This window comes from Psammomys obesus, unplaced genomic scaffold, assembly GCF_907164565.1.
Source record: "Psammomys obesus unplaced genomic scaffold, mPsaObe1.curated_primary_1811, whole genome shotgun sequence".
Taxonomy (NCBI): domain Eukaryota; kingdom Metazoa; phylum Chordata; class Mammalia; order Rodentia; family Muridae; genus Psammomys; species Psammomys obesus.
The window spans coordinates 13,693,532-13,705,971 of record NW_026591598.1 but is presented as its reverse complement, the minus strand read 5'-3'; the positions used below and the strand labels follow the sequence as shown (position 1 = coordinate 13,705,971).

Below are 12,440 nucleotides of genomic sequence, written 5' to 3'. Positions count from 1 at the left end.
TATCTATCTATCTATCTATCTATCTATCTATCTATCTATCTATCTATCTATCTATATGCATGAGTGCTCTGTCTGCATGTGCACCTGCACGCCAGAAGAGGGCACCAGATCACATTACAGATGGCGGTGAGCCACCATGTGGTTGCTGGGACTTGCGCTCAGAACCTCTGGAAGAGCAGCCAGTGCTCTTAAGCACTGAGCCCTCTCTCCAGCCCTAGTCTCTTTTCTGTAACTGTAGGCTGGAGAAGGTTTTAGATAGCAGTAGTATCCACTTGTCTTGTTCTTTCTGTCCCTACCCTACCCCCACCACCCCCAATGAAATAATAGCTCCTGGAATACAGCCTTATCCTCAACTTGACTTTAAGAGTGAATGGAAAGCCAGGCTTGGTAGTGCATGCCAATAATCCTACCACTTGGGAGGTCAAGGCAGGAGGACCAGGACTTCAAGGCTACCCTCAACTACATAGCAAGTTTGAGGTCAACCTGGGTTACATAAGACCTTGTCTCAAAACCAAGCTAATTAATTAATTAAAACGAGTGGGTAAGTACTGTCTCAACCTATATGGCTTGGTATATACTAGGTAGTTTATAAAGGAGAGAAATTTATTTCTCATCATTCTGGAGGCACGGAAGTCCACTCACTTTCCATATATCTTAGTTAGCTTTGCTCTAATGAAACATCGTGACCAAAGCCAGCTGGAGAGGAAAGGGTTTGTTTAGCTCACACTTCCACATCACTGTCTATCACTGAAGGATGTCAGGACAGGAGCTCAGGCAAGGCAGGACCGTGGAGGCAGGAGCTCATGCAGAGGCCCCTGGAGAGTGCCCCTGCTTAATCTTGCTTGCCATGGCTTGCTCAGCCTGCTCTCCTATAGAACCCAGGTCGGCCAGCCCAGGATGGTCCCACCCACAGTGAGCTGGGTCCTCCCCTGTCAATAAGAAAATGCTCTACAGACTTGCCCACAGCCTGATCGAATGGAACCTTTTCTCAATTGTGGTCCCCTTCTCTCAGATGACCTTAGTTTGTGTCAAGTTGACATAGAACTAACAGCATTCCATAGCGCAGACCGTCCTCCTTGTGTCTTCACGTGACAGAAGAGCTGACGGGCTTAGGACATGCCCACCAACCCCTCATCATGACCTAATCGGGTAAAGACCCCAGCTCTTGACCCAGTGGCACTAGCGCTTAGGTTTCAGCGTCTGAGGGCTCTGGAGATGGGGAGTGTGTGACGAGCAAGTGTGAGGCCCCGAGCCGGGCACCTGCCTGTAATTTCCGCATTGTGAAGCACATACAGGAGGATTCTGGCAACTTGATGGTCAGCCGGGTTAGCCAACCAGTGGGCTCCAGGTTCAACAAGAGATGCTCAGAAAATAAGATAGGGTGATTGAAGAAGACACCTGACATTGACGCCTGGCTTTCTCCCAGTTGCATGTGCCCACACACACGTACACACACACACACACACACACACACACACACACACACACACACATGTTTTGAGGGACACCAACATTCAAACCACAGCCACCTGTCTTGCTGAATGGTTGCGAGACTAAATTGTGATCAAAATGCAAAAAAATGTTTGCCTCAGTATCTTGCTTCTATTTCCATCTTTCTCCTCTTTCCTTCTCCATTTTATTTGTTCTTTATTTTCCTGGACTTATAACCAAACCAAGGGCTAATGAAGCTCTGTCACTTTTATCAACAACTCAGACTACAACTAGTTTTTTTTTTTTTTTTTTTTTCCAGAGAGCAACCCAGCTGTCCGTGGCTGATGGTACCGACTTCCGGCTGCAGGGGAGACTTGCCTGTCTAGACGCCTCTTCCCTGCTGGTCTGTGGAGACTGAGTGTACTTGAATCTCTTCCTGTGCTCCGTGGCTCCACCCTGGCTAATTCTGCTTCTGTCCTCCTTCAGTCACATCATCGGTGAATGCTTCCTGTGCTCATTCCTTTCTCCTTACATCAAAGAAAACTGGGCTGAAGCAGTGGGGGCTGAGCATTTGGGACGGGGCCTCAGAGCTCCAACTCTCAGCACAGGCGGGATCTGAAGGAAACAGGACTCTCTCCTGGTCATGCCTGTCTCAGTTTAAAGGTTGGGAGGCAGGGGAGGAAGTGTTGACATGAGGTCACAGCCTCTTTGCTCAGGCTGACCCCGACTCAGCAGGGACACAGAAGGACCTGGCCTTTTCGAAAGCTGCAGAAGTTTTTAGCCTTATTTTAGGGCAGACTCTCAGGCAAGTCTGTTCCAGAGGACCCGGGTTCAGTTCCCAGCACCCACCTGGCAGCTCAAAGCTGTCTGTAACTCCAGGGGATCTGACATCTTCACACAGACTCGGGCGCAGGAAAAGCACCAATGCACTGATGCACATGAAATAAAAATAAATAAATAAGTTTTTAAAAGAGAAGAAAAAAACCCCATGATGTTTTAAGTAAGTTTACCATTTGAGTTGGCTGCATTCGCAGCTCTCCTCGGCTGCATGCAGCTCGTGGGTTCCGGCTAGGCAGGGGTCTGGGGTCCTGAAACGTTCCCCAGAGGACAAGGTCTGGGGAATGCCATGGTCACTATCTACTCCTGGCTCTGCGTTTCCTTGTTAAGCCTTTCTCTGGGTGGACGGGAAGCAGTGGACGCGGCTGGAGACTGTCCAGGCTACCGGGTCAGAGCGGTTCTCAGGAAAGCCAAGCTCACCGTGTAGCCCTGGAGGGACTTTGACAGCCGCTTTCCAGCAGGACCAGCCCAGCTATAGGCCTGGAATGTATGTGGTGATCTCGGGGTGGGGTGGGGGTCGGGGGTGGGGAGAGTGGAGGGCAGAAGGGTGGGGATGGGGGAGCGAGCTTCTCCTAGACACTCTAGCTTTTCCCTCATTTTTGTTATGGTTGCCACACACGCACAGCCCTGGAAACTGGCAGCCGGTTTATGGCCTTCCATAAAAGCGCTCTGTAGCCCAGGTTGTACTGACCGGGCCAGAACAGGCCATTCGATTGCTTTTTATTCATAAACAAGGTAAAGGCAGTTGACCTTTGGCCCGGGATACTGGGTCAGTGACCTTGGAGGGAGGTTAAATATTAATGACATACAGATAAGAGCCTCACCTGTTACCATGTGTCATTAAGGGGATCTGGCGGGGAAAAGAAGGGGAAAACACAGGTGAGTAGAGTGGAAGGACACAGTGTTCTTCTAAAGGGCCATGGTGACACAGACGGAGCTTGGTGTTGTGTCTCAGAAACTTGGGGCAACAAGGTGATGGGAGGGCACCTTCCCTCAGGAATCCTTTAGGGCCCCCCTTTCCTTGTGTTCTGCCAGACTCAGCCCCCTTTCCCCCACCCCGCACAAAAGGCCCTGTGTTTGAGTGTGGCCTCCCCAGCACGGCCTTGCATAGGCCTGGGTAAGGCCCATCTCAGGTGAGAGTGCTACAATGGGTACAGCTTCCTGACAGCAGAGAGTAAAAGTTCTTCTCCTTCCTCTGTGCAGGCACAGGGTCAGAGGTGGGGTGGTGCTTGGAGGTGGGACAGACAAAGGCCTGTGAAATGGCCTCTGTCCAGACAGCTTCCACCTACAACCTCAAAGAGAAGGCTCTGTGCCATTCCTTGCTTCCAGGCCTGTTTCTAGAAGGCCCTGTCCAGACTCCTCTTGTCTGCCCTAGATAGTCCAGTCCTTGCCTGTATGGCCTCTGCTCCATGAGGAAACATCCATGAACCTGTGTGAGCAGAAGGCCCTCCTTGTCTTTCCAGATTAAAAAAAAAAAAAAAAACAAAACCTCTCAGCAGGAGACAGTGACGGTCTATCAGACCCTGCCCTGGGTTGCAACAAAGCACTTCCCAGACATTACTGTCATGCTTGGCATTAGGATGGCATTGCCTTGTAAGGTAAGTATGATGATCCCTGTTTCATCACTGAGGTCTGAGCTAATTCACTTGCTTGCTGCCCTACAGATGGTAGGCGGAGACCGGACAGACCGAGATCCCAAAGCTTTTGGGTTCCATGGCTCCGGTGCTTTCCTCGGGACCCCTGCCTCACCTCCTGATGGGTTAACAAGTCATTCCAGGGTGAAGTCTCCCACAGTGGAGCAAAGAAGGGAGCCCTGGCAGGGGGTAAGCTCTGGCCACACTCTGCCCTGAAGTCTGGCTACTGTGCTGCCTGTAGCCTTGACAGCCTGTTATGTTTGGTCCCCTAGCTTCCTTCCGGTCCAAGCTCCTCCAGAGAAGGTGGATGAGTCACTCGTGGTTAAACTAGATTTGGGAGCTGGCCAGGAAGCAAGGGAAGAGAGGCAGCCTCCAGCCCAACGTTCTAGGAGTAGAGGGGTGGCACAGGCTCTCCAGGTTTCCCTGCATTACCCCACACTGTCTGTCTTGCCTGCTCGGCCCTGTGGCTCAGGCCATTTGTACATACCGCCTGCCTGTAACTTCTCTAGGGCAGCCCTCACCATACATTTGTATTCTTACTTGGCGCCCAAATCTTCCTTCCTCTGGCTCTCACCAGGGCACCCACCTGGGGTTGGGCCTTTAGAGCCTGCAGCTTGGTGGGTGTGGGGTTGTTAGCTGGGTGGGGCAGCAAGAAGCCTAGGCTTGCTCGTTCTGACCTCCCTTCAGGATTCCCACTGCACAGTCAGGGCCAAGCCTTTGAAAAGACAGTCCAGTTCTGTGGACTGCTGCAGCTCAGAAGCTGGGGAACTGGGGCTCACGGCCTCAGCCCCTGGACCCTCATCCCTCGGACACACAAGGGAGTCCAGCAGGCTCCAGGGACTTGGTTCCTGGTCCAGGGAGGAACATGAAAGGGAGTGGGTATTTAAAGGGAGGGAGACAGGGTGGCCTTCAATCTGGACAGAGGACAGGAGGGATAGTGGCTCCTTCAAGTACCGAGGTGTCTCTGGTTCCCCACTGTGCAGTGCATGAAGGTCAGGCCTTCTGTCCATGCAAAACCCCAGAGGTAAGGGAAGGGACTTTGGTCTCTGTGCTCCCTCCTCAGCCAAGGAGGTGACTTCCTGCAGAGAAAGGTCCCCGGAGAGACAGCTTCCGGCAAGCGTGTCTTCCTGGAGCTGACCTTTCGGCTTGAGCTGTTTGGGGTTGGAGAGGACCTCAGCGGTGCAGTCTTTGCCAGGGTCTTCCACACACACAGCATAGGAAGCAGGCCAGCTGTCCAGGATGCCCTGCGGGCTGTAGGTGAGAGGCCGGGTCTTCATCACCTGCTGTGGCGAGTAGACCAGAGTCTTGGCATCAGAGGCGACCTGAGGAGCATAGGAGGGGGGCTGGACCTCGGAGACAGCCTTCGGAGCATAGGACGGTGGGGACAGTGTCTGCTGAGGTGGCACGTTGGTGGGCAGGAGGGAGACATCTGACTGTCCAACGTAGGAGACATCAGGCAGGCTGTGCCGCTGTGCAGCTCTGGGTGGCTCCCTGGGCCCGGACACCACCACTTGGGAGTACTGGATGGGCTGAGCTAGACCGTGGGGGCCGCTGAGGTCCAAGACGGGGATCAGAACGTGTTCCTGGATGAAGCGCAGAGGCTGGAAGGTCAGGACACGCTGGACATTCTGTGGGGAGACAAGAATCCACCCTTTAGGGCGTGTCCTGCTTTTCTTCCTTCCTTCTTTCTTACTTAAGGTGATCTTGTGCGTGATGTGTGTGCTCACGGGTGCTCGGATGCGTGTGTGATAAGCACATGCATGTGCAAGCCAGACACCCAGCATCTCTGGCCATCATCCATCCATCTTACATATCAAGGCAGGGTGCTGATACGAGCCCAGAGCTCAGCAATTTTGTTGGCCTAACTAGTGATCTAGGCTTGAGAACCTCTGCCTTCAGGGCGCTGGGATTATGGGTGGATAATCTGCCACACCCTCCCAGCATTTATGTGGGTTCCGGGATCCCAACTCTGCTCCTCGTGCTTGCATGGCAAGTGCTTTATCCATTGGGTCATTTCTCCAGCCCCATGATTCTTTCTGTGATCTGGCTAGGCAAGGCCTGGCACCAGGGGTCCATTCAAGATGTATGTAACCCACCCCTGCCCATGGAGTTCCCTCCAAATGCACCAGCCTCCGAGGCAGCTCATGCTAGGGAGGCTGATGCAGGCAGATCTTGAGTCTGAGGTTAGCCTGGGCTATGTGGTGAGGCCATGTTGTGAAAAAACAAAGCAATCAAGTAAACAGACACTGCGGTGTCTGCAGTTACACTTGGCAGACTGACTTAGGACCCGCTTGCTCCAGGTGACTGACAGCCCGGGGAAGTAGATGGCCCAGATTTTGGGCTGCCTCAGGGTTGTGGCTTAACACTACTGTGAGGGACTGAGGTGAAAAGGGAGATAGGAAAGGTCGGAAGAGGATGCGAGACAGTGGGGAGGCAGGACGGTGACCCCCTGCGAAATACCCTCTGAGTCCTATAGATGGGGAGTTGGCTCCAGAGCCCCACTGCTCAGCCCTCGGTGTTCCCCAGGACCTGTATTCCCACCCAGCTGTGATGCTCTCAAGCCACAGGGCACCCCTGTTCAATCCCTCTGTCCCGATCATATGCTTTCTTCAAACAGCCTGGAACCTGCCGGACCACCTTTCTCAACCCAGTCTGCTCTGCGGCAGATCTTGGCCCTACTCAGGGGCTCCCCCACCCTCTGGGACTTGAAGGGTCTCTCTAGCCCCTCTAGCCCCAGCTGTGTGACTCACCAGAGAGTTAGGAGGGACGGGTGGCTTGGTAACGTATTTGTAGCCCAGGTAGCAGAGCAAGCCAATGAGGAAACCTGTGGAGAACAGCACTGCGCCAGAGAAGGAATAGGCCCATGTCCGATCTGCAGAAGAGGACAGGAGAAGGTGGTGTGAGCTTGGAGGCCTCTGGGCCTGTCCCCCTTGGGTCAGGGTGAATTATTTTTTTTCTTCTTCTTTACATGGTGGTCTGCCTGCATATATGCCTGCACGCCAGAAGAGGGCACCAGATCTCACTATAGGTGGCTGCGAGCCACCATGTGGTTGCTGGGAATTGAACTCAGAACCATTGGAAGAGGAGACAGTGCTCTTAACCTCGGAGCCATCTCTCCAGTCCCTGGGTGAGTTCCTTACCACCTTCAAATACAACATGCATTGCTAGGGATGAAGCTCTCTTGGTAGTGTGCTTGGCTACCAGTCACAAAGGCCTGGACTCAAGAAGGCACCGCACAAATGGGGAGCAGGCCTGCGATCTCGGCACCTGGGAGGCCGGGACAGAAGGACCAGAAGCTCAAGGCAATCCTCAGGTGTAGGCTGAGATCAAGGCTATTCTGGGCTACAGGAAACCCTGCCTTCAAACAAAAGTGAGACACATGGAAAGCCTCTTGTAGGTCTTCAGCATGGCGCCAACTCACACAGCTAGGGCCTCAGCTAGTCATGGATGACCCAGTCCACACAGCCAGCTCATTCAGACCCCGCATCTAGACACTTTCTAGTCAACCTTTGGGCCAAGAACCTGCACATTAGCCCGTCTTTGCCATCATCAGGAGTGGAGCCTGGTCATGGAACAGGCTATGTCACAGGCACGGGGACTCCGAGTCCCTGCTATTCAGAGTGTGGTCCAGAAGGATCTACTACAGTGGTTCTCAATGTGTGGGTCATGAACCCTTTAGAGGTCCAACGACCCTTTCACAGGGGTCATCTGAGATCACCGGAAAACACAGATATTTGCATCACGATTCATAACAGCAGCAAAATCACAGTTATGAAGTAGCAACGAAATAATTTTATGGTTGGGGGGTCCCCACAATACGAGGAACCATATTAAAGGATTGCAGCATTAGGAGGATTGTGAACCACGGTTCTAGTGGTCCTGACAGCTCAGTCACTGTTGCTAGGGGCTTTTTCATTAGGTGTGTCAGAGAAGGAGCTTCTGGGAAGAAGGAGGGCAGTGGGCAGGCTGGTGCCCCTACGCCCCCAGCTGGGCTCTCAGGGTCATCTTGCTTCCCTGACAGGAGTCAGAGGGTAGACCCAGGAAGACCTGTGCCCTCTCTCTCAGTGTCTAGTTGAAGGAGCCCGGGGAGGGACCAGGCCTCCGAAAAGTGAGGAAGGCAGAGTACTGACATTTCTTGTCTCTGTGCCTTTTGTTGTCTTGGGACAGGCACAGAGGTTTCCTGGCACGACCTGTCCTGTCGTCAATCTGAGTGGCACTTGTGAAACGCTGGGGAGGCAGAGGCTGGAGCAGTGACCAGGTGTTTACATTATCTGTGGTTCTGTCCCCTCCCCCATGTGGAGGCAGGGTGGGAGAGTGATGATGAACCTGAAGATGAGGAACAGCGACACCAGAGCGGCGTATCCTCCCGGCCCTGCAGCCCTCCCGGATCCAGCTTCTGTAGTAACAGTTGTCCCGCACGTCCAAGCTCTCCCCGAGAATCAGCAGAACACACAAAGGGACAGGGATGTTTTCCTCATCCAAGCAACAGGGCAGATGCCCAGAGAGGTCCAGAGACTGGTCAAAGGTCACACAGCTCCTCAGAGGATGAACATGACTGCAGAACCTATCCCCCCATCACGCCTCAGTTTCCTCCCTTCTAAAAGAGACAAGGTGAGCCAACTTTGAGACCTCTTCCTCCCACCTAGGTGCTGGGGCGATATTTAGTAACTCCCAGGCATCCTGAGGAAATAAAGCAGGGGATCCTGGGATCTGGGAAGAGGTAAAGCCTAGACTAAGTTTGAGGGCAGGATGGTTTACTCTGCGATGGAAGCTCAGAGTAAGCCCGCAGCAGAAGAAGCTAGCGTATACAAGGTTGTAAGGTGATGGCTAGAGTCTGGCTTCAGGACCAGCTAACAAAGGCAGCTGGGTTCGCCGACCAGCTGTGTGGTCATGGACAAGTTACTTAACCTCTCTGAGCCAGATTTCCTCCTGTGTAAAATGAAGATGATGCTATCAACATTTTTTTTGCGGGGGGGGGGGAGTGTTGTAAAAATTAACTAATATATGCAATGATAGGAATGGACGTTTATAAAGCACCTGACAGGTTGGCCACGGAGTGGTGCTCTAGCAGAAGGCCTTCTCTAACGGACTTTGATCTTTAGGGAGAAAGAGCATCTTTAGGTCTGTTAGCAAGAAACACCCAAGAAGAGCGAGCTTAAAGTGAAAGCAGCGGCGGCCTCAGGTGAAAAGAGGTATTCACCTGTCACCTCAGTTCTCAGGAGGCTGAGGCAGGAGGATCAGGAGCTGGAAGCTGGCCTGGGCTACAGAGGGAGACCCTGTCTTAAAACATAACAAAGAACCCAAACCCCAACAAAATCTAGTGTGACAGTGCAGGCCAGCTCACTTGAGGACAAGCCTACAGGAAGGCAAATAAGGAGTGGCCTGCCTGCCTTCCAGAAGCAGTGCCTGGGGACAGGTGGCCCGTATCTAAGGAGATTGGGGTGAAGGTCAGAGAGCGCATTATACACGCCCAGCTTGGCACCCTGTGGGTCCAATTCCTAGCCTGCTGCTTGTCAGGTTCTATTCTGGTGCCCGGGTCCCTCATGAAGGAAGGCCATGCCCCATGCTATCGGCCAGGGCTGGCTGTCCTCCAGCCGTGCCTCCTGCCAGATGATGCCCTGGCATTCAGGCAGAGAAGCCAGGGTCTTGTGGGTTCTGACAGGCTGAACAGGTTTCTGGGCGGAGCTGAAGACAGGGACCATTTTCCATGCAGGGCCGAGCACTGATGTCCAGTTGTCAAACCGAGTTCCGAGGGAGACTACAGTTGGCAGAAGTCAGCTGAACACCATGGTTCGGGTGGGCCCCCGGTCCTCACAGACACCCTTGTCCAATGACGTCACTGCTTTGCTCTGCCTGGCAGTTTGAAGCATTGAAACTCTTCTATGTGCTTGGGAGCATAAGCCTAACCAAAGAACAGATGCTGTCACGGGAGCCGGGGCTGTTGTCGGCTTGTTTTCCATTGCTGGGGATGGAACCTCAGACCTTGCCTGCGCCCTGCAGCTGCTATCCTGAGTCCCGAGAATGTGCTAGAGGAATGGGGCATGTCACTATCTCCCTGACTAGATGACTCAGAACTATCTCCACAGTAATGCAGTGGTTAGAACAGAGTACCCTGGAATTGGGCCTCGTTCCCTCCTTCTCTTCCTTAACTTACCTTGGGTAAGTTACATAACCTCTGTGAACCCGAGTTTCATCTCATGTAGAATGAAGATGATTGAAGCTCCCGCCTCTCAGTGTAGCGGAAATGTGATCCATCCTTATCACCGTTATGGTTCCTCAGCTTTGAAGATACCGAGGATCACTTTACCCTCTCTCTCCGCACCCCTGCACCCGTCCTCCCCCGTACATGCGCCTTCAGTCGATAATGTATATGTTTGCTTTGCCAGAGTTTACACAAAGCTGGCCAGAGAAAAGAAATTCAGCCTTTGGCAGAGGGTGATGGTGATTAAATGTTCGCTAAGTAAACCCATTAGACAACTCAGCCGTGGACAAACAAACATCCGTCTTAATATGACACCGCAAGTCTCCAAGGGTTCTCAGAGCACCACCGAGCCTGTCCCCCTGGTTACCGGGCGGGAGGGGGGAGCGGGGTCAAGCTGTGCCCTCAGGAATCCCCCCACCCCATGGCCTCCGCTGAACTCACCAGGCAGCGTCTTCACTCGGCACACATAGGGGGCGCTCTTCTTGGACCACAGAGGAACGGAGATCATGATGGACCCAAGGAACTCTGTGTCTGGAGTCAGGCCAAGGAACTCGTATTCTCTCTGTTTGCCTTCGAGGTGCTGAAATGGACAGAGAACCCAAGATGATTGCACAGACACAGACAGACACACACGGACACACACGGACACACACGGACACACACATGCACACAGGTACCCATGCACACAGAGCCTTCTCATAGAGCCTGCTCTGTCACATTGTAGCAGCCCACAGATAGCAGCTGCTGTGGCAACGACCCGCTTGCCAGCTGCTGTGGAAACGACCCGCTTGCCGCCAGCCGCCATCACCCCCCCTCCCCTGCCTCCTCCGTCATTAACCCTGCCTCGACTCTACATTCCTTTACCCTTCCTGATCTGACCTGATCTCTCCAGCCTGGGCTCTGCAATGGCCCCTTGCTGCTCACTCATCTCTGGTTTGGTTCCTGTCCACGGGCACATTCATCTTGGTGCCACCGTCATCTTTGGAAAAGCTAGATTTACAGCGCGCCTCTCCTCCAAAGCCTCGGCTGCTTGGCCCGTACTCACAAGGCAACATCCTGGTCAAATGCCATCGGTAGCTGCCTGACTCAAGGCTCTGGGGGTGCAGGGTCCTGGGCCTCTGGTGAACCCCTGGTGACTTGAGTAAATTGGGGTTCATTGCCACCTGCTGTCCTACTCTGGTGATCACTTGTTCTCTCTCCCCAGGTTTCTCTAACTCCCCTACCTTGGATCCCCCCAACTTGCCTGCCCTGTGCCATCCTTGGTGGGGGAGGGGAGTGCTCCTGTCACCTCCTGCCAACCTCTGGCTGGTTCACCTGTTTCAGCCCCTCAGTTCCATGCAGAATGAACTCTTCACCCATCTTTCTCTCTGGTCACTTTATGATCTTGTCTGGGCCTGTGGCCTCTGTAGTCATTGATGTACGACCCTAAAGGGTTTCTGATGAGCAAAACCAGCCCCTTCTGGGCATCACCAGGCAGGTACCTCCATACCGCGTGTTCCCAAACCTAGCCCGGCACCCGCCTCCTGTTCTCAAATTCTCTTTATAGCATCCGATTTTCCTCATCTTGGCGGCCCAAGATAGCAAATTCTTCCCTTTAAGTTGCCCTGTCAGGTACGTTGGTCATGGTGATGAAAAAGCAATTATTAAAATGATCAAAATGAAAAAAAAAAAAAAAGGAAGATGACTAAAAATTCTTGAGAGTATATAATAGAGGGAGTGTTGGGAGATGAGGGAGGGATAACAGCTATGGAAGCTTTTAAATATCTTTTATCCTGAGGGCAGATTCCAGCCTTCACTTTATGGGATGGCCGAAGCCTAGAAGCCATGACATTTTTCTGGCTGGAATAACCAGAGGACAGAGTTTGGGGTGACCATGGAAGCTGCAAAATGAGGGGCAAGCCACAGACAGGAGCACCGTGTGGAGGAAGCCCAGGCTCTCTGTGTGGACTCAGCCTTAAAACACGAATCACACGCACGAGGCAGCCTCTAAGCCTAAATAAAAAGACCGAATGGGGATGTCAGAGGGTGACGTCCAGCCCAGTTAATGGCCTGCTAACACAGCACAGAAAGTTGGGCATGGTGGTGGAGACAGGAGAATTGCTGCCTGTCTGAGGCCAACCTTAGCTACATAATGAGTTCCAGGCTAGCCTGGGCTACCATGGGAGACTTTGTTACAAACAAATAAACAACAAAACCCAACCCCCAAAGAACAAAAGACGAATCCACACCCTTTGGAGGTTATAACACAACCCAGAGTCACTTCAACGCGGCTCTCATAACATCCAAGGTACATTACAAAACGTACAAGGAAAAGCAAAAAGTCGTGACCCCCCCCC

At 52.8% G+C, this 12,440-nt stretch overlaps 1 protein-coding gene across 1 annotated transcript in view; it reads right to left on the bottom strand.

Annotated features, from left to right (window-relative positions):
• Window positions 1-2,949: 2,949 nt before the first annotated feature.
• Il22ra1 (interleukin 22 receptor subunit alpha 1) overlaps window positions 2,950-12,440 on the bottom strand; it is an 18,125-nt gene continuing 8,634 nt past the window's right edge. The window contains exons 5-8 of the mRNA XM_055611000.1: window positions 11,029-11,198; window positions 10,546-10,814; window positions 6,653-6,774; window positions 2,950-5,530 (exon numbers count right to left, since the gene is read on the bottom strand). Of these exons, the coding sequence (XP_055466975.1) occupies window positions 4,586-5,530; window positions 6,653-6,774; window positions 10,546-10,814; window positions 11,029-11,198 (1,506 nt within the window). The 3' untranslated portion in view covers window positions 2,950-4,585. The remainder of the gene's footprint in view (window positions 5,531-6,652; window positions 6,775-10,545; window positions 10,815-11,028; window positions 11,199-12,440) is intronic.